Source organism: Aythya marila, assembly GCF_965140915.1.
Source record: "Aythya marila genome assembly, chromosome: Z".
Lineage (NCBI taxonomy): Eukaryota > Metazoa > Chordata > Aves > Anseriformes > Anatidae > Aythya > Aythya marila.
Window position 1 is genome coordinate 25,868,214 of NC_139080.1, and position 25,546 is coordinate 25,893,759.

Below are 25,546 nucleotides of genomic sequence, written 5' to 3' on the forward strand. Positions count from 1 at the left end.
AAGTTATATTCATTTGCACCATATGATTTGCTAAGCCCATGATGGGCTTAAATTTTTTATGGGAGAGCCTATGCATTCATAAAATATCCACAGATCTTCACAGCATAAAAAAAAATAATAAAATAAATAATTTTTAAAAATAAGTGAACAAAAAACTTGGTTTTGCAAAATTTATTATAACTCAAATTTTGTATCATTGTCAGTACTAGGTTTCAAATAATCTTTTAGTGTCTTTAACTCTTCACTACCAATGCAAACTGTCAAATGTTCCACAACAGATTAAGTCTTTGTGGGCTTTAATTTCCTGCTGAAGAAAATACCTGTGAAGTTTGAACAGATCTTCCGATATACCAGATTACATCCTTTAAAGAAGTAATGACTTTCATGGTTGAAATTTTTAACTCAGCTTTAAAGATAAATGTGTATTTATGCTGCTGTTTCAGTGACTGCCAAACTGCGAGCAAAAAGAAGGAATTTAGAACAGATTAAAACAAATATAAAAAGTAAAAGATGAATACAGAAATGGTATTTCAGTGCTAAGAGAAATCAGTGCCATGTCAATGCAATATTGTTTACTTCAAGGTATCCTCAGGTATTGCAATGAAACACTGCATTGAAAAGTTAATTTGTTTAGGGGACTGCTGTTCTGTCATTTCCTTCTAGACAACTCTACACAAAGTACCGCCAGTCAACTGTTACCTTTAAAATTAATGTTTGCGATTGCTGAGGTTGCTAACATTCTCTGCAAGTTCTGCAGAGGTTCATATCTCTGTGATTTCTTGTTAGGTGTACGGATAGAGTTCCCATGTGAGAACTGTATCTTCTGTTCTTCTCATGGGTAAAAACACTAAAAAGTTTCACCAGGTTATTGCTCTCTCACAATGAGGGAGATTGTCCTGAGAGGTTGTCCTGGAAGCCCAGGATGAGAAACAGTGGGAGAGGTATGGCTGAGGGTGGAATCACAGCTCATTTTGCTGCAATGAAGAAGGCCTACTAGCTTAGTGGTGCTATAGAACCTGTAGACTCTCCAGTTCCCAAGGTTTAAGTGGCTTACAGCAATTAATTCTTACCCTCCAGGGCTTAGGCCACGCTTTTATAGTGTTACATGTATTTCTGTACACTTTCTATACAAATTTGTTCTGTGAACTTATTGGGAGAGGAAAATCAAAAGGAGATTTAAACGATGCACCCTAGGAGAATGGAATTTTAATGAAACAAACAATAAACTACAGTATATTTGCACTTATATTGTCACAAATAAATGCCTGCAAATCTACCTTAGAAGCCATGATTTGTCAAAACAGATTTTGGCAACTGCACAGTGTGACAGCTGGAAAATAAATAAATAAAAAACATACTGGAGCCTCTGGCTTCAGAGAGCCTTTGCTTATTGGCAGATAAGCAGATTAAGCAAAGTGTCTTGAAAAGCAAAAGTATATAAGGAAGAGACACAATGGAGTGGAAAGGAAGGGGGGATGTAAAAACCCACACCACCATATAGAATACTAACTGTACAAGGCAGAATGTTGTTCTGAAATATCTTGTCTTCTTCTTTTACAAATATGGATAAGATCTAGACTCAGAGTAAAGATTGCGTCTGTGCATTGACATTTGCAAGTTTTTTACTGGTGATTTGCTAAGTATCAGAGTTCTAAACACAGATTCACTGCTATGCTCCTGAGATTTGGAAGTAGCCCACCTTCTTTTGTCCACTTGCATCTACTTTTTCCTCTTCTTCTTAAACAGTTTCTTCTTTCACTTCCAAAAGTCTGATTAAAAACATCTTTGTTATTTTCCTCCCAGAACTTCCTCTAGATTGGCAAGATATGCAAAAGTACCCAGATCAACTTGTTCACCTTGCAAACTGCTGGGATAAGTCCTACAAAACAGCAGCATGCTGTAGGCTATGCATTGCTGATCATTCCACCTATTTTTAAATCCAAGTGCCTGATTGGAATATGCAAGCTAGAGAAATTGTCTTCTAGGTACACACATGACTTGTATGCTACCAATAGTGAGACTCCCTGTGATAGACTCATGTATGATTATTTACAGAACTCTAAAATACTGTTAGCTCTGAAGGAAACTGATGAGTAACTAATTAAGTCCACAAATTTTTATAACACTACTAAAAAAAAAAAAAAAAAAAAAAAGACAAGTCAAATTTGATGTCAAATACAAGCATATAATTGCAAAGAATTTGCTTGCTGTACTTATGCAGCTAGGTATGCCAGATAAGCTGCTTTCAGATGTGCCACCACTGGCAAGCACAGAATCATTTCTGCATCTACAGGAACATTACTAGCAGAGATACAGGTGTGATCATCACACTCTACTCAGCATTTGTCGGGTCACACCTGGTGCACTGTGTCTGGTTCTGGTTCCCAGAGTTCAAAAAGACACAGACAGACTGAAGAGTGTCCAAAGGAGGGCCACAAATATAATCAGAGGGCTGGAGAACCTGTCTCATGAGGAAAGGCTGAAGAGTTAGATTTTTTCACCCTGGAGAAAAGAAGACTCAGGGCAGATCTTATCACAGTGCTCCAGTACTTGAAGGGCAGACAGTACTTAATATGTGACTACAAAGAGGAAGGATCTTTTTCACAAGGATACACATGGAGAAGAAAAGGAATAATGGGTACAAACTGTACTGGAAGAGATTTCATCTTCATGTAAGAAAGTAATTTGTTACAGTGAAAACAATCAGTCACTGGAACAACCTCGCCAGAGGTATGATAGGATCCTCTTCATCAGAGGCTTTCAAGATATGAACGGGTAGGGTGCCAGATCATCTCATCTAATCTCCCTTTTCCCATTAAGGTTGTACATGATCTTTCAAAGTCCATTCCAGCCTGGGTTGTTCAATTCTATGATTGTTTATGAATTCTTGTTTTTTTGCAGATCTCTTCCTTTCTCTTTTTCATTTCTCTTTTCAAGTTTTTACTTTTTCTTTTGAGTTTTCTGTTGTATAGGCTCTACCTTATTTCTGTGTTTCACTTTTCTAGTCTTTCTCTTTCATATAATCTTCCTTTCACATTAAAATATTGTCCTCTTGTCTTCACAGTCTTAAGATAGACTCCCAGCTGTGTCAGGTTTACGTCAGTCAACCTTTAACCACAGAAGAGGAAGAAAGGCCTGGAATCAAAGCTATTTGGAAAGCTCATACCTTGCCAACTGCTTCCTTGGCTTGCCTGAGAAACATATTGGCCTTTTTGGCATACGCTATCAGCTTTGAAGCCAGTCACCTGCAGAGCTATTCATTAGCTCTCAGTGTACAACTACTGATAGCCATGGGTGGGAGGCAGCTGGAGTTTGCAGAGGAATTAAAGTCAGAAGGATTACAACCCTTTCAGGGTAAGAAGACACATGAGAAAGAAATAGAGCAAATAAGCGTAAAGAGGTAAAAGATAAGTACAGCATAATAATGAATACTAATGGCATATAATTATAAAAGCTGCCTGTTGGTCAAGATCTGAAGTCCTTGACAGCAACTGCTTGCATAGTTGTGTTGCAACTGTGCTGTGTTCACATGGTCCATATCTCTGCTGGAATCTTTTGAAAGTTGCTATGCATACAGACCACTAGCTGTCCTTCCTGTCTTGGTCATTTAGAGAAGGGCGGTATAAATGTCTGTAGGAGTTATTTGCTGCTACACACAACATGCAAAAATGGTAGTAAATGTCAGCTTGGTGACCTCAAAAATTGCTAGTTACAAAAAATCTCATCTACAGATCTGGATTTTTGGTAACTGTTGATCCCTACAAAGATGTGAGGGATTTTGGCAAGATCTAAACGATGAGTTTAATGCTACTGCATTGACACCAGTTCTTTATATGTTAGATCCCAGTAATGTAGAAGGACTACTGCAGGTGGCTTTGCAGAGAGATTTTCTGAGAAAGGGATAAAAAGGCTGTCTGAAGGTGAGTCTAGTCTAACATCTCGTGGAACATAAATACTATATGATAGTAAATATCAAGAAAGACTCTTATTCACAGGGTATGACAGGCTTTTTATTGGTTTTCGGTTATATAAATTCACCACATCTAAGCCAAGTTTACTAATATTTCTGTGGATCTTAAGAAGACATTTGGTCAAACTAGTCTTTATAGCAAATTAAAAGAAACCTCTATATTCTGGATATAATGCTTGGTTTGTAAATTATGACATGTTTGTTTAACCTTTCATAGTTCCCTCATGAAATAGAATCATTTCAGTGTTGGTTGAATAATTTTTAAACTTTAGTTGGCCTCAGGATATATATTTATTTCAGTTACCTTTATACAACATGAAAACTTTGATTACTTTTAGAAGCAGCATTTGGGCTAGATAAATATAGAATATCCTGAGTTGGAAGGGACCCTTAAGGATCATCAAGTCCAATATGATGCAGTTTGGGAAAATGTATCATCTCTCTGTTTATTTCAAGGCAACCTAAATGAAATTTGCTGGGCTAATACAAATGTATACTTTTAAGCATGTTATTCTAAACTAAGTTGTTGTACATGGAAAACTCTATCTAAAATTATCTAAAAGTACCCCCTCTCCCCTTCCCCCCCGCCCCGAAAAATAAACTTTCTGTAATAGACATTAGATAAAATTCTCTAGTTGAGATTAGTATTTCACTGTGCCAGTGTTGAATAGGCAACAGCTCCCTTTCCGTTCCATGTACTAGTGATATTATGAGTCATAATCTGGTATTAGAGAAAATTTACTTGGACAGTTTCAAAGATAGATCTAACAAGGTGCTTTTTGATGATAATTTTAGCACATTTCCCCCTTTCCTCCCCTTCTCCCCACTGACTAATGATGCTCACAGTTTCCTGTCTAGCTGTTTCTACATTGTAGGAAACCATGTCAAAAGCTCTGCTAGACCTTTATCTGACTTTGGGATTCAATTTCCTTTTGATTTTAGATTTTGGATTGATCAATGGAGGAATCACAATTATGATATTTTTTCCACAAACAGAAATGATTTTGCAGACTACCCAACATTTCTTTAGTCTTTTCACCAGCTTAAGTTTACCGTTGAGACTTTCATATCCCTCAACACCTTGTACCAACCAGTATCTTAATATTATTTACACTGTTCTTATTCCAAATAATTCTTCTTCTTGGGAGGAGGGGGGAGATGCAAAACTTCTAATAGTTTCAAGTTTTTCAGATGCAAAAACATGATCAGAAGGTGGACTGTTTGCTGCTGTTGCTATTGTTTGATTGTTTTTCCTGATCAGTTTACCTCTGTAAATATGTTTTTTCTACAAGAGAATCTGAGGATAATCTGTTTTATATTATTTTCTATAAATAAATTATTCTATCAGATACTGATTTTATTGTTCATGCTTATTCATATATTTATATATATTTTTGTATTTTCTAGAAGATAGAAGAGCAGTTTAAAATCCCTTCACCTTACATCTCATGATTTCATATCTCATGAATAGCTCTTAATATTTAATTGACTTTTAATTATCAGAAGTTGTCCAACAAAGGTCAAGTGCTGACTTCATGAACTAGGCAGACTAAGCAGGAATACAACTATCTTCTGGATGTTGAAAGGATCGTGAAAGAGAGAAAGTGTCATTCAACAAGGTCAAAGGTTGTTTTTTCAGAACAAAGATCCTTTAATCAGCTATAGAGATATAGGAACAAGGAACATCTTACTGTAGTGAAAACAGCTTTGTAAAAAGCTTCAGGGTTTTGATGAAAATGCAGAACTTTGGGTAGTCATAACATAAAACCTAGAAGTGATAGTGACCTATAAAAAGAAAAACATGTAGGGAAGCTGGATGGGATTATTATTATTCTTTTAAAAGAAGTAGAATCCTCATGACTCTAAAAAGAGTCGTATCTAAAAGTTTGGTGTTAGACTCTCCGGGCAAGAGGACATCCCACATCCCTTCCCTCAATCCTCTCCCCCTTTTAGACTCCTTCTTGAATCAGTTTAACAGTACTTAGTGCTATAGCAATTGTATTTTGGTGTCATTGTCTAGATCTACCCTGCTTCAGACCATTTGTGGTTTTTGAAACTGCAAACACCATACAACGGTGTTTTTGCACTATGGTCACATAAACCAGAGCCAACAAACCATACAAAAAATGGACTTCATGTGCACGGTTTTACTATACAGTGTTCTGTGCTCTTACTAGCTGTTTCACTTTGAGCATTCTAAAGAATGAAAGTGGTCAGCAATGGAATCATAAATGAGCGTTTTTGATCTGAATCATGTAAATACCAGAAATGCTAAACTACTCCAGAAAAAACTCTTCATTATCCAAGAGTGCAATAAAGGTACAATTAAGGTATGTCATGTTAATTAGCTTGGGCATCTCAATCTCAGCTTAAGTTTAAAATGATAAACTTAATGAACCATGACCAATATCTTAAACATTTTCACCAAGTAAGAAGTTATTTAAATTAAAAGAAAAGTAAAGCAAATACAGGGCCACAAACCTTCTCCTTATGGAAAGAGCAATAACATTTGGCAAGATATAAGGCCCAATTTTAAATTTGACAGTCTTGACTACAGTGGTGCTATAAATATTTGACACACAAAGGCACTAGAAAATTTATAAATATTACTGAAATCTTACACTTATGAGGGGAGTATTATACTGCTTAATGAACAGACAATACATAAAGAAGCTGAGATATAAAACAGTTAAGCAAGTTAAGCAAATTCCCAAAGCAAGTCTGTTGCAGAATGAGAACAGATCTCAATTTCACACTTTTCAGTCTGCATCTTTCTCCTAAGATCATTCTTCTTCTCCTCCTAGTTTTTGTTTACAATTTTAGTAGCTGCATTGATTAATTCCCTCACCCCTGACACAGGCTATATTCCTGCATTAAATAATGAACTTTTGCAAATAGAAGACTTTTATTAACACACACAATTGTAGAAATTAACAAAACCAGAGGAGCTTACCCAAATCCAGAAAACAATCGACAGAAGAGGAAGAAGCCATACCCCTGGACAAATGATGAAAGGAAGGCAAAGAATCCATTGACAGACATGCATATCAGGAGTGACTGTCTCCTTCCCACCTTGTCTGCCAAGCCTCCCCAGAAGAATGCCCCCACCATCATCCCAAGGTACACTATGCTACCTGTAATATACACAAAAAAAAAAAAAAAAAGGAAAGAAAGAAAAGAAAAAAAAGATGTTGTTTTGTGAGCTACAAGACTGACCACAATTGAACACACCGAAAATAGTTGTATGTATTTGAATGATTTGGTTTCAGCCATCGTCTCTCTTTCCAAAATAAGTAATATACAGATTAATTTATCTTTTTTCAATGAGTAGAATTTGTATGCATAGCTTTGCAAAAGTACCTAGGGAGAAAGATTTCCTATTGTTTCTGTGTCATCTGCTAGCAGAAACACTGAAGCTTAATATAACTATTAAATGAGATGCCTCTAGCTAAAACAATTAAAACACAAGCAAATAAGACTGAATAAGAGAAAAAATGTTATCATTTCCCCAGCAACAGGACTACATTCAGGTTAAATACTCCAAAAATTAAAACTTTCCTTACAGAGAGAAATAGTCTGAACATTACAAGAATATAAGCAATCCTGTAGGGGATTAATCACCGGCAGTAAGATGTGCTAAGTCTAAAAGAAACTGATTATGAAACAATGGACAATTTCCATTTGAGATCTACAGAACTGAAGGTGTCCAGCTTTGTCTTTTTTCTTCCTTCTGTTTCTGCTTCACTGTATAGTTTTATTTTAAATAGTGTTGTCCCATATACAAAATAAGTAAATAAACAACAACAAATCCAACACTAAAAATAGTTTTATTTACAAAGAATTTTGAACACAGACATGACAGTTTAGCTTTACATTAATCATACATCAGAATACATCATACATTAGAATGAGATGAGGACATATTATTTTGAGGTGATTTTTCTAAAGTTAATGTTTTAAAAGTGAAATACTTTCCAATGGAAAGTTAATCTGGAATAATTAACAACTTAACCATTGATTTCTTAGCATGTTATACATTATTTCTTTTCCAGGGACAACTCTTCCATGGGACAATGCATGAGGAAACACAACATACTGAGCAGACTGTCAGAAGCAGTAGTTCCCAAGCTTTGGGCAGGTCCAACCAGATTTATATTTTGTTTCACACACTTCCTGTTTCTTCTTCTACCCACTTGCTTTCTGAGCTTCCCAGATGAGTTTTAATTTAATTAATGGTAAGTCTTGTAAGTCTACTACTACTAAGAAGAATTTAAATATAAGGCAGTTGGAAGCAGCTAAAATATGAGTGAGCCCTTGTCCTGTGACCCTTTTCTATCAGCCATAAGAACTGACAAATTCCCCAGCTGCTCTGTTTATGGTCTCAAGAAGACTCACCTCTGCCTTGCAGAAGGTAAGTAAAACTGAGAAAAATAAATAAAATGCCTGGCCTTTGTTAACTGAACAAAGAGGTCATTCATCACTATTTCCTTGCTTGTAATTCCACATATCAATGTCTGAAGTACTAACACCTGTCTCATGCATCACAAAATGTCCCCCTGTACTCTCTAAGGTTCTGTACAAATAGTTTCCACTGTGCTGTTTCCTTATGAGACACCATGTTAAAACACTTGATACAACACACATTAAAATAAATATATATTAGCAGAGTTATACTTCAGCTAGGCAAGTATACTATTTCATTTATCATTTATTTATCATATTTATCATTCATTTTAGCACATTTATCACAACTGAATTCCTGTGTGTAGTTTCACATTGGATATTTCAGTGATATTTCAGTGATATACAAATGTTGGACTACACTCCCTGAAGGCTTTCTTATGTTTTAAGATTTTTGTAATAAAAAATGATGGTATTTATATTTCAATTATTACACAGAAAACAATAGTAAAAAGATGATCCATATCCATTAGTTTCTTGTAAATTCAAGGTCCCTACACAGTAACCTGACTGATGGTTGTCTCTGATGTTTTCTCTGAGTATTAATTTTACATTTTGAACTGTCAGTTACTGAGAAAGTTTTGTACAATCATATGGAGAAAACTCTTTTACATGTGATCTGTAAAAGGTATGTGCAGACTATCTAGTCAAAAACCATATGGAATATTCTCCTCTTCTGAGAAGCAGGTAGGCATAGTAATTTAGAAATATGAATGAGCATGAAACATCTACAGTGTATCTCAAAATTAACAGAAAAAAATACTTAAAAGCAAAAGCCAAATTTCTATCATTTGTATTTTTTCATTCTCTGCATGATTCAGATATCTTCTGAAATGAGAGAGCAGTACTTCCACCATGTAAAATGTAATCCCACATACATTTATGTATGTATGTATAAACTTCATATACAGAAGCAATAGCCAGAGCAGATTATTTTCATAGGTCTGTTCTTATGTCAACTTCTTTATTAAAACAAAACAAAAAACAAACAAACAACAAACAAACAAACAAACAAAACGCCTATGAAAGTCTCTCATTCAAATAATGAATTCCACATGCTTCAGTTGGCTGGACTAATATCTGAATATATGAATATCTGTCACTCATCAATGTGGGCAATTTGAGGTAGTGGAAAACAACTATTCCAATAGCCATCAGTTGAAACCAATACCAGAAAATAATTTTTTTCTTTAGCTACTTTCTTAGTTAATACAGAATCAGAACAGGATATTTCTAGACTGTCTTTTCCATGATTTTCTAAGGACTAGATGACAGATTCATTGTTTCTCATCATAGGAGCATCTCTTTATCTAAGCAAGACCTAAAAGCTCCTTTAGAAACTCCTTTCTCATATGGATGAGAATGTGGGTAAATTTAGAATTTGCAGAAGTCCTACAATGTTTTTGTTGTCTTTCATCTTACAGTTCAGTGCCTGAAGGACACAGACACTACAATATTCTCTTTAATTTAATGCAGACCTTTGCAGCAGACCTTTATCAGATAGTTGCTTTATTCTGATTATAAATTTTAAATACAGTACTTGGGTTATTACTGACAGTACATGCATTTTGTACATTTTCCAGTCCTAAAGATACAAAGCTTAGTCATTTTTGACATAACCACTCAACTGCTGTAAATTTCTCCTGTGGGCAGGACCACCATACCACACTTCAGGTAGGCCAGTACTCACAAGCAGTTTTGAAATTATACCCAGCAGATCTGGCACTTGTCTATATTAGTTGAAAGAACTTAGCAGAAATAGTTCAATAGCTGCAGTGACAGCAGAAATAGTTCAATAGCTGCAGTGACAGCAGATCAATTTCAGAAAGACAAATGAAATGGCTGATACAAACTCTTAAAATGAACATGACATACATAAAAGCCATTGGGCTCCCCCAGTCAACAATCTAATTTTAGAAATACTCACCAATGACCAAAGAAATGTATTGATATTTCTATACATTGATATATCTGAAATATTTTATGCACAGAACCTTAATTTACCAAGTACCTACATTCCTCATGATGTATAGAAATATGAAAATACTCTGAGCAATTAAAAAAGTTTCCAAGTCTTGAGGGTTTAAAAATATTAACCTTTCTTTGTGATTAAAAGTCTTCTGGTCATTGTACTGTGCTTTGGCTTCTCTTATACCTACATAATTCTCCTGAATAACATTCAAAATATAGCAGTTAATAAATAATATTTGTTTCCTATCAAACATAGAACCACAGAACCAAAGAATATCCTGATTTGTAAGGGACTCACAAGGATCATCAAGTACAACTACTGGCTTCATACAGGACCACCCAAAAATCAAACCTTTTCTCTGAGAGCATTGTCCAGACACTCTTGGAACTCTGACAGGCTCAGTGCTGTGACCACTGCCCTGGGGCGCCTGTTCCAGTGCCAGACCACCCTCTTGATGAGGCATGTTTTCCAAATAACGAACCTGAACCTTCTCTACCATAAGCTCATACTTTCCCATAATATTAACTTTGAATTTTTCTCCTAATTGTCTTGCAGACCCTCCACAGTTCCTCTCTCTCACTAAGGATGTATAACCTTTTTCCATCTTGAACCTTCTGCAGCTACTAAATGTAGAAGGTAGTAAATGTAGAAGGTACTAAATGTACCTGTTTCAGTGTATTTTCCCATCTTTCCTCCATTTCCTCTCTTCTGTCTCTCTTTATACAGAACTTACCTCTATTCAATGCCTATAAATATACTTCCCCTACTCTCAACATTCAAGTCATTTCTTAAGACCATTTTTTTTCCCCAGCAATATTCACAATAAGCCATAAAAATGACAAATGGAAAAGGAGAACTGTAAACAGTTGAAATAATGAATAGCCACTCAAAAAATGCAAGTAACCCGTGATATCAAAGTCCCTTCATCTACCTTTCATCATCCTCTCCTTACCAAACTTTGTAGCTTTTATCATGCCATGCCACTAATTAGAACATAAATCCCATAAGGAAAATGTTATTAATAAGTTAATTAATTAGTTTGCCTTTCATAAATCACATATTGTATTTTGCACATTTCAAAAATAGCAATTCTAAATACATAAAAATTAAATAGCCTCTTGTTGGCACACCTTGTTCCTTTCTCATTACCTTTATCACTGGTGATTAAAACAGTAATTGTATGGGTATACATACACAAACATAGATATTAATGTGACATGTCAGCTTGAGGGTGCTCATCCCTTTTTCAGCAACTACTACTGATTACAAAACTAGCTGCTTTTATTTTTCTTTTAAATAAAGCATACTAAAATAAAGGTGTGTCTAAAGAAATTAGCTCACACATCACAAGGCACACACAATATTTTCAGATCCAGTGTGATCACAGAAACATTCAAAAAAAAAAAAAAAAAAAAAAGTTTAATTTAAAATACAGAGACACATGCTATCTGTAACAGGTGTCTTTGATTTCCCCCATGAGCAATGAGTAATCTCAGCAAACTCCATCATCTCATCATTCAGCTATTTGGCTGAAAAGAAACTTATCCCATTCTAAACTGTATATTCTCCTCTATTGTTCTTTTACCAAGTTGTAAAATCCTGTATCTTCCTTCCACAATATAGCTTCTACATACTTCAATGATTTTTTCCATTGTACAAATGTACACAATGCACAAGTGTTTCCTCTTCAGATGGGGAGCTGTCTTTCAACATAACAGCTAACTGCCCAAGCATAAACTTTTCTAAAAGTACTTCAATTTTTATTCTAGGACACTGGTTGTTAGAAAGGACAATGTTAGAAAGGACAAAATCATCTATTAAAAGAAATTACTTAGTATGATTATTCCTTTTGCTTATGACAGCTGACAGGACTTGAGAGTGGAATTGGTTGACACCTTGTACAAATTTTGGCTACGAGGTGGCTAGAATTTTCATAAAAGGTTGTGCACAAAGCATCTTTCTGTCAACAAGTTTCTGTCAACAGTTAAAACTAACAAAGCAGCCAACCCACAAATCCCTCAGTGTCCAGCCTCCAGCTATGGTGAATTTAAAGCAATGGGCCTGGAATCCAAGCATGGCCAGTCACCAAGATTCAGCTGTTAAACAGTATTTTACTCCTTGTATTGTCACAACATTATTACCTGGAACGACCTGTTGTAGTTCATATTCTAGTATTTGAATGGTAGGCAAACTGTCCTGAAAAAAAGGAGTCTGTACATATGCTTCATTTGAGAAAAGGAAACCAATAAAAGTAAAGTAAGACTTCCTTGCAACAGAAAGACTCAAGCTATGGGACTCAATGGTGTTCATCTTTTGCATTAAAACACCTGTGGTAAAGTAGTGTCATAGTTTAACTCGGCCGGCAGCTAAACACCACACAGCCGTTCGCTCACCCTCCCCCCTCCCTCTCTGGGATGGGGGAGAGAAACGGAAAGTGAAGCCTGTGAGTTGAGATAAAGACAATTTAATAAGACAGGAAAAAAAATAATAACAATAACAATAACAATAACAATAATAATAATAATAACAATGATAATAATAGTACTACTACTAATAATGTGTACAAACAAGTGATGCACAATGCAATTGCTCACCACCCGCTGACCGATGCCCAGCCTAACCCCAAGCAGTCTGGCCCCCCTCCCCTGGCTAGCCACCCCTATATATTGTTTAGCAGGACGTCAGATGGTATGGAATACCCCTTTGGCTAGTTTGGGTTACCTGTCCTGGGTCTGTCCCCTCCCAGCTCTTGCTGCACCCCCAGCCTGCCCATTGGCAGGACACAGCAAGAAGCTGAGACACCCTTGGCTTAGTATAAGCACTGCTCTGCAACAATTAAAACATCAGGGTGTTATCAGCACTCTTCTCATCCTAAGCCAAAACATAGCATTCTATCAGCTACTAGGAAGAAAATTAACTCTGTTCTAACTGAAACCAGGACAAGTAGATATCTAACTAGTCTGAAGAAGGTGGTTTTTTGTTGTTGTTGTTTGTTTTGTTTGCTTGTTTTTTTATTTTGTTGTTTAAGTCATTTGTCTGAGTGAGGAACACATTTCATGGAACTAGAAAAAGTAGTAAAAAATAACTGCAAAAATAAGATTAAAGGATTTTTTTATACTTTGGAAAATATTATAAATGTCAGCCTAAGGAAGATCCAACATAACAATAACAATAAATTCTTCTTTTATCTGAGCAATGCCTGAAGTAGTGGAATAGCAAGGTATATGTATATGGACTGGTACTTTTATAAGGTTTAGATCTAAATGATTAAAGTAGCAAAACATTAACTGTTTGGCCATTTGGAGAAGATGATAGGCACTTCTTTCAAACAAATAAGCTAGCAGACCACATTAAACAAAATGAAAAATTTGCACAAGCCTTTGCAAGTTCAGAACTTCTACAGGCATGATTTCCTTTATCCAAAAGCTAGTTTGTGTCCTAACTTCAGATGCTAGACGATTTTTTTTTTTTTTTTTAACCTAACAGTATGCAATATATGAAAATCTCCATATGCCAGAACATAATGAGAGGGCACTTCTTTACTGTGAGGGTGACAGATCACTGGAACAGGTTGCCCAGAGAGGTTGTAGTCTCCTTCTCTGGAGATATCCAAAACATGACTGGATGTCATCCTGTGCAATGTGCTGTAGGTGACCTTGCTTGGCAGTGGGGTTGGACTAGATGATTTTCAGAGGTCCTTTCCAATCTCAACCATGCTGTGATTCTGTGATATCAGGCTCTTGGTTTGTTACTGCTCTGCAGACTAATCCACTCCTTCTGCATTTCCTCTCCAGACACCTGCAGACAGACTTCAATCTGCAGTTTTATAGCGTGTAGTGAAGATGCTCAATTACAATTTCATTTTGAATATTTTTGTTATTCTTTTTACTACGTGTCTGCAACAGTCAGTTCTTTCTTACCATTAAATTATTAGAATTATTTTAATAATGATCATAGTAACAGGATTTGTCTGTTTAAACTTATGAAAGATATAAAGATGAATGTAAAATGAACATTGAAGCTCTTCAGTTTCAATACAAAAGTTTATACAGTGCCAATCACAGTTTAGTGATTCTTGGATTTTGAGTGTGATTTGCAATTGAGTGACCTGTATGATTATTTCTCTAATAGTAATAATTACTTCCTAAGTGAAAAGTCATACAAGACAGATCATTTAGCTCTTTTCTTCCCCCCTCCCCTTTCTTTTTTTTTTTCTTTTCTTTTTTTTTTTTCTTTTCTTTTTTTTTTTTTTTTTTAATAAGACAATACAGATATCCTTCTCAGTCAATAAAATAGGACAATTTATCTCTGTGACAATTAAAGGAATTTTACACTCACTGAGAGGAAGGAAAATGCTGAATGCCAGGGACATCAAAAAAATAAAAATAACAATAAAAAAGGACAACATCATCTCCTCATCTGAAACATTCTGAGTAATAGATAAATGTCAATGTTTTCTTTGAAGAAGATAACTAAGAACCATTATTTCAATCCAAACCAATTTTTAAAACTATTAACTTCTAAAAGTCTGTTTTCCTAGTATTTACACAGGAAAACAGCTCAGAGAAATGCTCTTATATATAGGCTATGAAAAAGAAGTAGTATGTATTTCATAGTCTATCCAATCGTACAACAAATACAACAAATAGTCCATCTACTGCATCAATAGAAAGAAGAAAACAAGCACAGACTACCTCCTTACACAACTTTTAAAGATACCTACAAAACATCTGAAGACAATCAGTCTGGTACCAAACCAGAAACTTCACATAAATAGAAAACAAGTGATCATATTTGGTTCACAGACAAAATGATCCTGCTCTCAAACAATATTGATGATCTGCAGTATTTGATAGAGGAAGTCAGCCATGAAAGTCAGGAAAATAGGACTGAAGGCAAAGCTAAGCAAACGAAAGATCACAGCCAGTTAATCAGTGTTGGTGGGAAACTGAAAGAAAAAGTAACAGTACAGTTCTAATCAGTTCTAATTTCAGTTGTTTGCAGTCTCTAAGGTGTTATAAAAAAAAATAAAATAAAAAATCAGCAAACCAGAAAACTCGAAGCACACATAATGCTGTGACAGGCATAAACTGATGATTGAAATTGATTATTGAAATAATCAGAGGAAAACTGTCACAAGGTACCCAAGTACTGTACCTTTAAAGAGAGAATAAGAGAAATATCATGAATGCTTGAACAGTAAAACAAATAGAACACACATAAAACAGTGAAAATATATAAAATATTAAATGGTAATTAAAGCAAACAAACAAAACAAAACAAAACAAAAAATAACATGGTTTCCAAAAGGATCAAGTTCAAATTTGCCAGAGAACTGAATTCAGAAAAGGAAGTAGATGTAGAACACACTAGGGAACCTCCAAATATATGGAAGACAACCAGATATAAGTGAATGTGTCTCAAGGTATAGTCATAGGACAGAAAGAACATAATACAAGACAAAATTTGATGATATAAAATTTTAGATCAAAAACTTAAGTTTTTGGTAAATGGTTTTGGTAAAACATGAACGTGCTTCCCAGACAGGCACTGACATGTGTGTCAGTGTTCATGAGACATTGGGACTGCAGCTTCAATAATATGCTTTAACTTTTGGTTTTCTTTGAAGATGTCGGGTAGATGGCATCTTCATCTAGATGACTTTTGAAGTCCCCTTCAAACTGAACTATTGTATTGTATTGTGCTGTATTGCACTGTAATGTGTTGTAATGTGTTGTGTTGTGTTTTCTATTCTAAACACAGAAACTAAAATATGTTGCTGGGTCTTGCAGTATGGCTATCCAAACTCATCACCCAAGTGTGCACTTACAAAGTTCAAGGCTGAGACTGGAAAAAAATTATTTTGCTTGGGAGGAAGAGAAAAGTGAGGACAATTACATACATACGTACAAACACATATATATACATACATACACACATACACAGACACACAGACACACACACACACACACACAGTTTGCCCAGGAAAACAACTTGTATACATTTCCAAATCATGAATCTACTCTAGCATGTATTCACCCTGGGGGGGATTACAGAGATGAAAATTAATAGCTGGAAAGATTTTACTAAAGCTTTTCCAGTGCTATACCAGAAATATCACTCATGTAAATCAAATGTACAAAACAAATTTGCACAAATTTCATTATGATACATGTATTAATTGTTAACTTCTGCTTATGGATGTTATTGTGCCAATGACAGATTCTTAAAAAAATACAAACTACTATGAGGTGGTAATATAACTTTATTAATTCTATAACAGATTTCTCAGAATAGAAAGCAGATCAGAGCTGATCCATTTTCTTCACTAGGACCATTTACAAACTGTGTACTTGTAGTGGTTATTGCAGCAAAACACAGCACACTGCTATTTTATGCTACTATTACTTGGCTAGCTAAATCAATAATGCATTATAGATTAAAAAAACAATGCACTCTTTTCCTGATACTCACAACAGAAATAATTGATCAGCACTTACATTTAGCAACACAGCAACTATAAAAACCAGCCAATATGTGGCATTTTTCTTCCCATATATGGAGCATTTTTAAAAGACAGCTATTACCAACCTGGTGATGACATGAAGCTGTTGACAGATCTCCTAGGTGAACATATGATTTTTATGCTATCTTCTTCTTTGATCCAATAGTCCCATGTGGCATTAGGGAGAAAATCTTAACAGACAAGGCTCAGATAAAACACACCTATTTAAGCTGTTCTAATACCCCTAATTCCTGGTTGTCTTCCACTGCAACAGTGGAGGTTCCTCCAGATTTTGCTCTAATTTAGATTCTAACTTCAATGCTCTCTTCACCCAGCTCTGAATTGACACTGCCACAATAGAAATTACTGTGACTGTGCAATTTGAAACACAATTCCATGGCAATTGTGAGAATCAGAATGATTGTAAATGCTTCTTATGACTGAATGGTGCATTGCATTCGCTGCACAATCTGCCAATCTGATTAATTAAATTTCATAGAAAAAAAAAAATTACACTAAAAGTTTAAATTGCCCTCACAATCAACTACATTATCTTATTTTGTATCAAAACTTCATTTCGGCTACAAGTCTTATTGCCTGAATGTTAATTTCTTATTTGCCTAATCCTGCTTCTGACTCAAAACAGAGAGGAGTCCATGAATACCACTAATTAATAATTAGTGGTGAACTAAAAACAAAAAGCCCAAAGTATATATATCCATATTAATAACCGATCAATTCAACACAACAAATCAATATACGTGATACTAACAACTGATCAGTAAGACTACGCTCCTAGTGAAAGTATCTGTACAGCATTAATGCTAATTGTCAGTTATTTCTTCAGTGTCTAATCAGCCATTAAAGCTTCTTATTGCAACTATATTCCAGCCCTATGCAAAATATTTTCCTTGTAAATGGGAGTAAATATCTTTTTTATTTCTCTTCACTTATGCAGCAACTGTTAGCACCTTTTTTTTCCAATGAAGTGAAAAGATTGGAGTTAAAAAAAAGAAGCTGAAAAACAAAAACAGAAACAAACCCAAAACAAACAAAAAATAAATAAAACAAACCAACCAAAAACCAAACCAAACCAAACCAAACCAAAAAACACCAACCCTCATTCACTCATTCAAAATATCTGATTTACACGGGCTTGACAAAAAAAATCCAAACCAACAAAACAAACAAACAACAAAAGACACTGGATTAATCTTAAAATGATCAGGAACTTGGATTAAGTTTAAACTCACTGTTACTAAATTAGCAAGCATCTGAAACGTCTCCCAGAGCATCTGACAAGGGACAAAATCTCCTTCAGCTAGAATACAACCAACATATTAGCAAAAAAGGGAATTCCCTTTGCTCATGATTAAACCACTTTTTGCCTTCTCATGTAGTCAATGAAATAGATTAATTAATCCAATGTCAGAATGACTAATAATAGATCAGAATAATCCTCTGTGGAATGCCAATATACCTGCAGTGATGCTGAAAAGGCTTTTCAATTATGTATTTACAATATTGCCAGTAAGCAGAGTTATACTGTTTAAATGGAAAATTGTTTAAGTTGATTGCATCCATCAGTTCATAATCTCTACTTAAAAATACTTGTTCATGGCAACTTCAAAACTAACCTTGAATTTCACTGAATTCTAGTAGATTAGGAAAATATTTGCGCACCATTAAAATGAGTAGGTCTGACAAATGCCATGCAAAATTGGAAAGAAGGAAGTGGGACTGTTAGCCAAGGAAATTTCCTTTTTCAATCACATAATGTTGATTGAGAGATAAAGACCATGTCTGTTGTCAGATGCTGTGGGAGATGCATCAGCACAATGGATAGATAAAAACATCTGTCAGCCTCATAAACTAATTTTCATCACATATTTATCTTAAGAAAATATTTCTTGTTAAAAAAAAAAAAAAAAAAAAAAAAAAGGCAAGACCAACTTAATCGATGTAATGTGCCATTTAAAACTCTTAAATTTATTTCTCACTAACTGGAACAAAGACCAGTGGATGTTGGTTAAAAGGGTCATCAGTTTAAAAGAACTGGTGAACAATTCAATGAGCATTGTATGGTTAGTGGCATGAAAGAGGAGAAGAGTTCTATTGTTGCAAATGGCTATGAAAGTAGTGATATTCCAGATATTTAAAACAAAGCCAACTACTCTTTTAAGCAGGGGAAACAGGTGCAGACAGTGAGAACAGATGTACCCACAGGGAAAGAATTATGTCTGCAGTAAAATTCAGCCACAGTAGATGAAAAGGTTAACTGCATCCAGTACTTTTCATCAGTGACATTCACATAAACACGCTAAAGCTCTGGGATAAGTAGTTACTTCAAATCTTATACATCTCATTATACAAGTGGCTTCCAATAGTTTTCACTACTGATAATATAACATAAAATGCCCAGTAAGAATTTTGGAAAGGTTCTAAAATCCTTCAATGATTAAATGCATGGATAAAATGCATTGGAAGAAATTTAGCCAGCTGTGACAGAGTCATAGAATCATTAGGGTTAGAAAAGACCTCCAAGATCATCTATCTGGTCCAACCACCAGTATCACCCACTAAACCATGTCCCTAAGCACAAAATCCAACCTTTAAGTCATTAGATTATATTTGTTCTATATCTTAATGAAGTTCATTAACAACTTCTTTGTGAAAATAGGAGCTCCTCAGCAAAAAGAAATATGTCCTCTTCACTTCACAGCTTAAAATTTTATACGAGATGTGAAATTCAGAGCTACAAATACATAAATGATTATACATCTCAATAAATGAAAGCTTGTGGGTCATAACTTACTTATGCTGCAGATTTAACCAAACAGGAACCTTGAAGAAAGAACACCAACATACTTAAAATGTTCAGTTTAATTAAAAGACTGTATTTGACACATTGATTTAAGAAATGATGTATAATCACCCAGAGCAGTTGAGGGAGGGAAGAAAAAGTGGTGATGACAGTTAAATTAAATGTGCAAAATCACCATAGCCTTCAGGGTTTTCCTTTGGGAGGAAAATGTCCTTCTTTTGGAAATTTTTGTATGATTATAAATCTGTGTGTGACATGAATGGTAACGTCACAGATCTGTGATTGGACAGGCAGTGCCAGAAAATAACCTGCAGCGCCCCAAAAAAGCAGTCCAGTAATTTACAACTATTTTAGACACAATCGATTGTTCAGACAAAAGTTTCAAGATAACTGAAAGCACATAATTATTTAGCTTTATTTATATGTGAAAATAGGCATATTTGCACATGTTGCTGAAGCATGTTTATAACAGATCAGTTAAATACAGAAATATTTTAATTGCTAGTCATACAATCTTCACAAGTACATAAAATATCTGAATTGCAGACTGTTATTTTCATAATTTAAATTAAAAAAAAAAAAAAAAGTATTATTTTACTTATAGAGCTCTTAAAAGACAAGTCAGTTGAAACAGCATTTGGCTGTACTGAAATACATTGCACAACAGCTCTGCAATGCAGTCATTTTAAGTTGGCTTTTATTGGATTTGTTGCTCAAGTTGAATCTGCATAACTGAAACTGATTATTGAGCCAATAAAATACTGCATTTAACCCCCTCCTAAATGGAGAACCTCTTAAAAGCTAAGAGTGCACATGTAAATTGATGTTATCCAGCAGTTTGTAGTCCTCAGTAAATCTGCATGCAGCTTTAAAAATGGCTGACATGGTGCTGTTCTCCCTGTTAGTATGGTCTTCAACAGGGTGGTCTGGGGATGAGATCATTACACTCAGAAAAGGAGGGCAGCTGTGACCCACTTAAATTGCTGGTGTATAGCAGGAGCCTGCAACCACTCTAAGAACTGAATATGCTGCATTTCATTAATGTTTCAAACCTGTGTTCCCTCGCCTCTCTTGTGACCAGCCCGTGATATTCCATGTAATACGTATTTAGCCTAGTACCTAACAGACAAAAATCACACAGCATACTTTCCACTGTGCCTGCCTTCCCCTCAGAAAAGCAAAACATAGAGAAACACCATCTACAGTAGTCCAAATAGTATAGCTGGTTATAACAGATAAGAATGGGTCTCTTAATTTTCCACCCTCAAACAATTGTGTTTAGAAAGCAAGCAGAATAAGTGTGGCAATAGGAGTACTTCAATAATGACATTGTAAGGGAACTGACCTGTACCAGAGGTCAACAACATGCATGATGGCATTTGTATTTCTCACATCTTCTTCTGAAGAAATAAGGCATTAATCCTACAAGCCAGTTTTTGCCTTCCTCTGGAATATTTAGTGCACATTTCAATGACTGCAGGTCTATTTTCAAATATTTATATTGCTGTAAAGATTTATTACTACTATTAACTGTAAGTGCAATGGACTCTCGCTGTTATTTCAGTGAGATTTCTCATGCTCAAAGGTTACAATGGTTACAATAACTATTCTTAACCTAGATGCATTTCTTGCGCGTGCAGCAATTTTTGGAACTACTTATAAATACCTAAGATTTTGACACCAGTGTGACCTTCAATAAAATTTATACCACAGCAAAGAGTCCACAGTAAGTAGTAATAATAATAATAATAATAACAATAATAATAGAACTGAATTTCTTCCTTTATTCCTGAAGCCTAAAAATTATTATTTTTTAAATTATAACAATATTTTTAACACGTTCTCCATAATAAAACTAAACAAATTCCCCTGTAAGTTTCAACTAAATAGGAGCACATCTAGTAGCTGCACACAACAGTAAAATATAGAGTAGCAGAGCCTGGTTTTCCTTTACATCACTAGCAGTCTGTTATATCATCTGGTATTATATCAATAATAGCCTGCTACATACTGATACATAACCAGAAAATGCTCGCTTACCTTCTCCTACTGTGTTCTGTGCAGGAACACAAAATAACTCTCACCTGTATATACTAACCTATAACAATATTTAACAATAAGCAGCAGGAATGAATTTTACTAACTGCTATGTAAGGAAAATCCAGGCTCTTTAATAAATAAACATCCAATGAGCCTTCCTGTCTTTCACATGGAGAAATAATGTTGTCAAAACTGGCACTGGAATAGAACTGAGTAGACAAGAGAAAACCGTAATACTTGAAGAAGACGTTTTCTGAAATATATCATTATTACAGAATCACTGGATGGCCAGGAATCACAGAAAGGACCTCTGGCAACCTCAATTGCCAAGGTTAGAAGGGACCTCTGGAGATCATCTGGTCCAACCTCTCTGCTGAGCAGGATCATCTAGAGCACATTGTGCAGGATGGCATCCAACTGGGATTTGAACATCTCCAGGGAAGGAGACTCCACAATCTTTCTGGGCAACCTCCTTCAGTGATCTGGCACCCTCACAGTAAAGATTTGTCCTCTCATATTCAGCCAGAAAAACTGTATGTCTGAATTTTAAGAAATGGAAAACACAAAATCAGGTAATCAGTATTACACTTCCATAATGTTTGATCATTGAATTCTGGACTTGGCCCTGAAGACAGAATTTCAGTTAAGTAACACATGTAACATAACCTAGAATAAACGAGGCTGGTAAAAACAGTTTTAATGAATTAACAGACAGGAGTAATATCAGATCACTAAGATCAATACATTCAATTTTCATGCACTTTTTTTTTTTTTTTTCAAGCTTTAAAAATTATTTATTTATAATTGGCAAAAAAGAAAATTCTTGTGATAAAACGCTTACTTAACTGTCATCTAGCAAAGTCAATATTTTTAGCTTCCATACTAAATTACAAATCACAATGTCACCAGGTATCTGACCAACACAGGGTGCATATAGCTGCTACTACAGATTGGGAAGACAAAAGAATACCACAATCACTGAAGATCAAAGAATACTCGATGTAAATTTCTGTTTAAGTGCATTTTAGTCTAATCTCCACAGCAAGAGAAACATCTGTAAAACAGGTTTGCTCATTCAGCAACAAGTTACATGAAGAAAAGCTACCCAAACCTTTTAAAGAGTAACTACAGTCTGAGAATAACTACAGTCTGAGAATAACTATACCATTCCAGATCTATACATATACATGTATTTATTCTTCTAAGGATATTTACAGGGTGTCAATGGATTTAGTGAGATGCCTAGACACTTTGGAGAAATCCGCCTGGCATGTAGATGCATGAATATTTAGAAAATGGTCCTTTCAGACCCGGCTCCTGCAGGCCTTTATTTATGATTCACAGTTGTACACTTCAGATTTCTGCCAAAACCAGAGAAAGCCCATACAGGCTCAGGAAGAAAATAATTTTCTCAAGATATATGGTCTTGTCCAAATGAACTTAGGCTCTACTTTTCGTATAAACTAGTAAGTCTGTGCACAACCCGTGAATTCAGAACCACCTTCCCTTTAATTTTTTTAGTCAAATGTAACAACTGCAATGTCTCTTTTATTATAGACAGATAAAAGTGTTGTAAGTAATGATGCATTTACAGGCAGTTATGTTTTTTAGAATCAGAAAAAAATTAGGTTGAAAGGGACCTTTGAAGGTCTCTAGTCCACACTTCTGCCAAAATCAGGACTACCTCCAGATCTAGATTACGTTGCTCAGGGCCATTTACAGTCAACTCTTTGAAAATCTCTAGTAGATCCTGCAGCTTCCCTGGGCAATTACTCCCAGGGGTTGACCACACATGAACTTTCTTTATTATATATGATCAGAAGTTTCCTGGTTGCAACTTGTGATCTGTGTTTCTCTACGAAAAGTTTGACTCCACCTTCTCTATGCCCTCCCTCCATTACATAACTGAATACTCCAGTCAGTTTGCCTCTTAGACCTCTCTTCTCTGAGCTAGGCAAGACCAGTTACCTTAGCTGCTTCTTTTATGCAATGTACTCAAGCCCTCTAAACACCTTAGTGGTGCATTACTCTACTTGCTTTAAATGTGTTTATCTCTTCTACCAGGTGGTAGAAGCTGTCCCACAGCTGGACACAGTACCCATGTGAAGTCTCGTCAGTGTTGGGAAGGGAAAACCATTTCCCTCTATCACCTCTTCTACAGTCTTGCCAATGCAGTCCAGAAGGCAGTTAGCCTTCATCACTGCAAGGCACTGCTGATTCATGGCCCATTTGTTTTCTGCTAGGAAAAGCCCCTTTTCTTTAGAGGTACCTAGCATGTCAGTACCAGTCACTGGGTCATTCTGTCTGAGGTGTAGGACTTGTATTTGCCATTAATAAATTCTACAGAATGTATTTGTTGGTGAATATATATACATATATGTATATATAAGTTGTTCCAAAAGAGAAGTGAAACAAACAAACAAACAAACAAACAAAAACAAAAATCAGACAATGAAATTAGAGTGTATTACTAAGTAGCAAAGATTTAGCAAGACCAATACTCTTTTAAACTATGAGGAAACAATTTTCAATAATAATTTAGTATTGTTTAACAAAGCTTATAAGCACTTCATACCAACTACTGAGTGCTCTGGGGGCACTTCCTCCCATGTAAGAGGAATAACTGTCTGAAACAGTGTTAGATTATGCTGAGTAGGTTTTAGTAGATATACAGGAGGTATAAAACATTTCTTCAAGCTGCCTAATATGCAAACTGGTAATCAATGCAGAAGTGTTAGGTACATGCCTGTTGTCCTAAACTGAAAACTACTTCAGTACAATGAGTTAAAACCTCCGACGCCCTTCTTCCTGCAAATATTATTCATAATATAATTATTACATTATGGCAATATCTGAGAAAAAAATACATCTAGGCAATAAATGACACTAAACATGTAGACTGTCAGGAAATCCTTTGAATCCTAAAGTAAGTTGTCTATTGCTATTCATATTCAAAATACCTAAAATATCAGCCCAGTGATTTAACATGATACTTGAGTTTTTTGGATAGCGGAAACCATGTCTGTATGGTTAACCGACTAAAAACACATTTTACAAATAAAGATTATTTCTGTTTTTGTTACTGTACTATCCCGTACACCCAGCTGGAAAGCAGCTTTGCAGAAAAGAGACTGTGAGTCCTGGTGGACATTAATTTGAGCGTGAGTCAGCAGTGTCTACTCAGTGCTCGTGAGGCCATACCTGGAATACTGTATTCAGTTCTGGGCCAAAGATACATACTCAAAGATATATACAAGACACAAAGATACATATCTGGAAACATATTCTCACACTTAATGACAAGTCACTATAATCTTGCAAGAGTTTAAGCAAGTCCACATTCTTTTTTTTAAGGAAACATCTATTTAAAGAACAACCACAAAAATAAATAAATAAATAAATAAAATGTTATAGGCAGTTATTATTTAAACCAAAGACATCAAGAAAATGAATCATGATTCTGGTCAGAACTTCCGTCGTGTAACCTTACAGGCTGTGAAGTGCTGACAATGATCAACAAATCGAAATCTCAAGCTCATACAACGATCGATATGGAGGGAATTTGGAAATTTGCCATGTTGCAAGTTAAAACAAACAAACAAAAAAAAAATGCAACAAGGTGGTTTTATGGATATTGCCACATGCTTTTAATCAGCTCATGTTTCCTGTAAAGCCATTGTGGCATGAGGTATGGGAAATAATTTTTTACAATTTGAGCCAGTGAGTCCTTTATCAATGACAAATTAGGGTGCTTTTAGGTTGTTTCTTAATAGT

At 35.2% G+C, this 25,546-nt stretch overlaps 1 protein-coding gene across 1 annotated transcript in view; it reads right to left on the reverse strand.

Moving 5' to 3' along the window:
- Positions 1-25,546, reverse strand: part of SV2C (synaptic vesicle glycoprotein 2C) — a gene marked incomplete at both ends in the record, with an annotated part of 87,650 nt that overhangs the window by 50,491 nt on the left and 11,613 nt on the right. Inside the window, one exon of the mRNA XM_082783713.1 lies at positions 6,924-7,100. Within this exon, the coding sequence (XP_082639839.1) occupies positions 6,924-7,100 (177 nt within the window). The remainder of the gene's footprint in view (positions 1-6,923; positions 7,101-25,546) is intronic.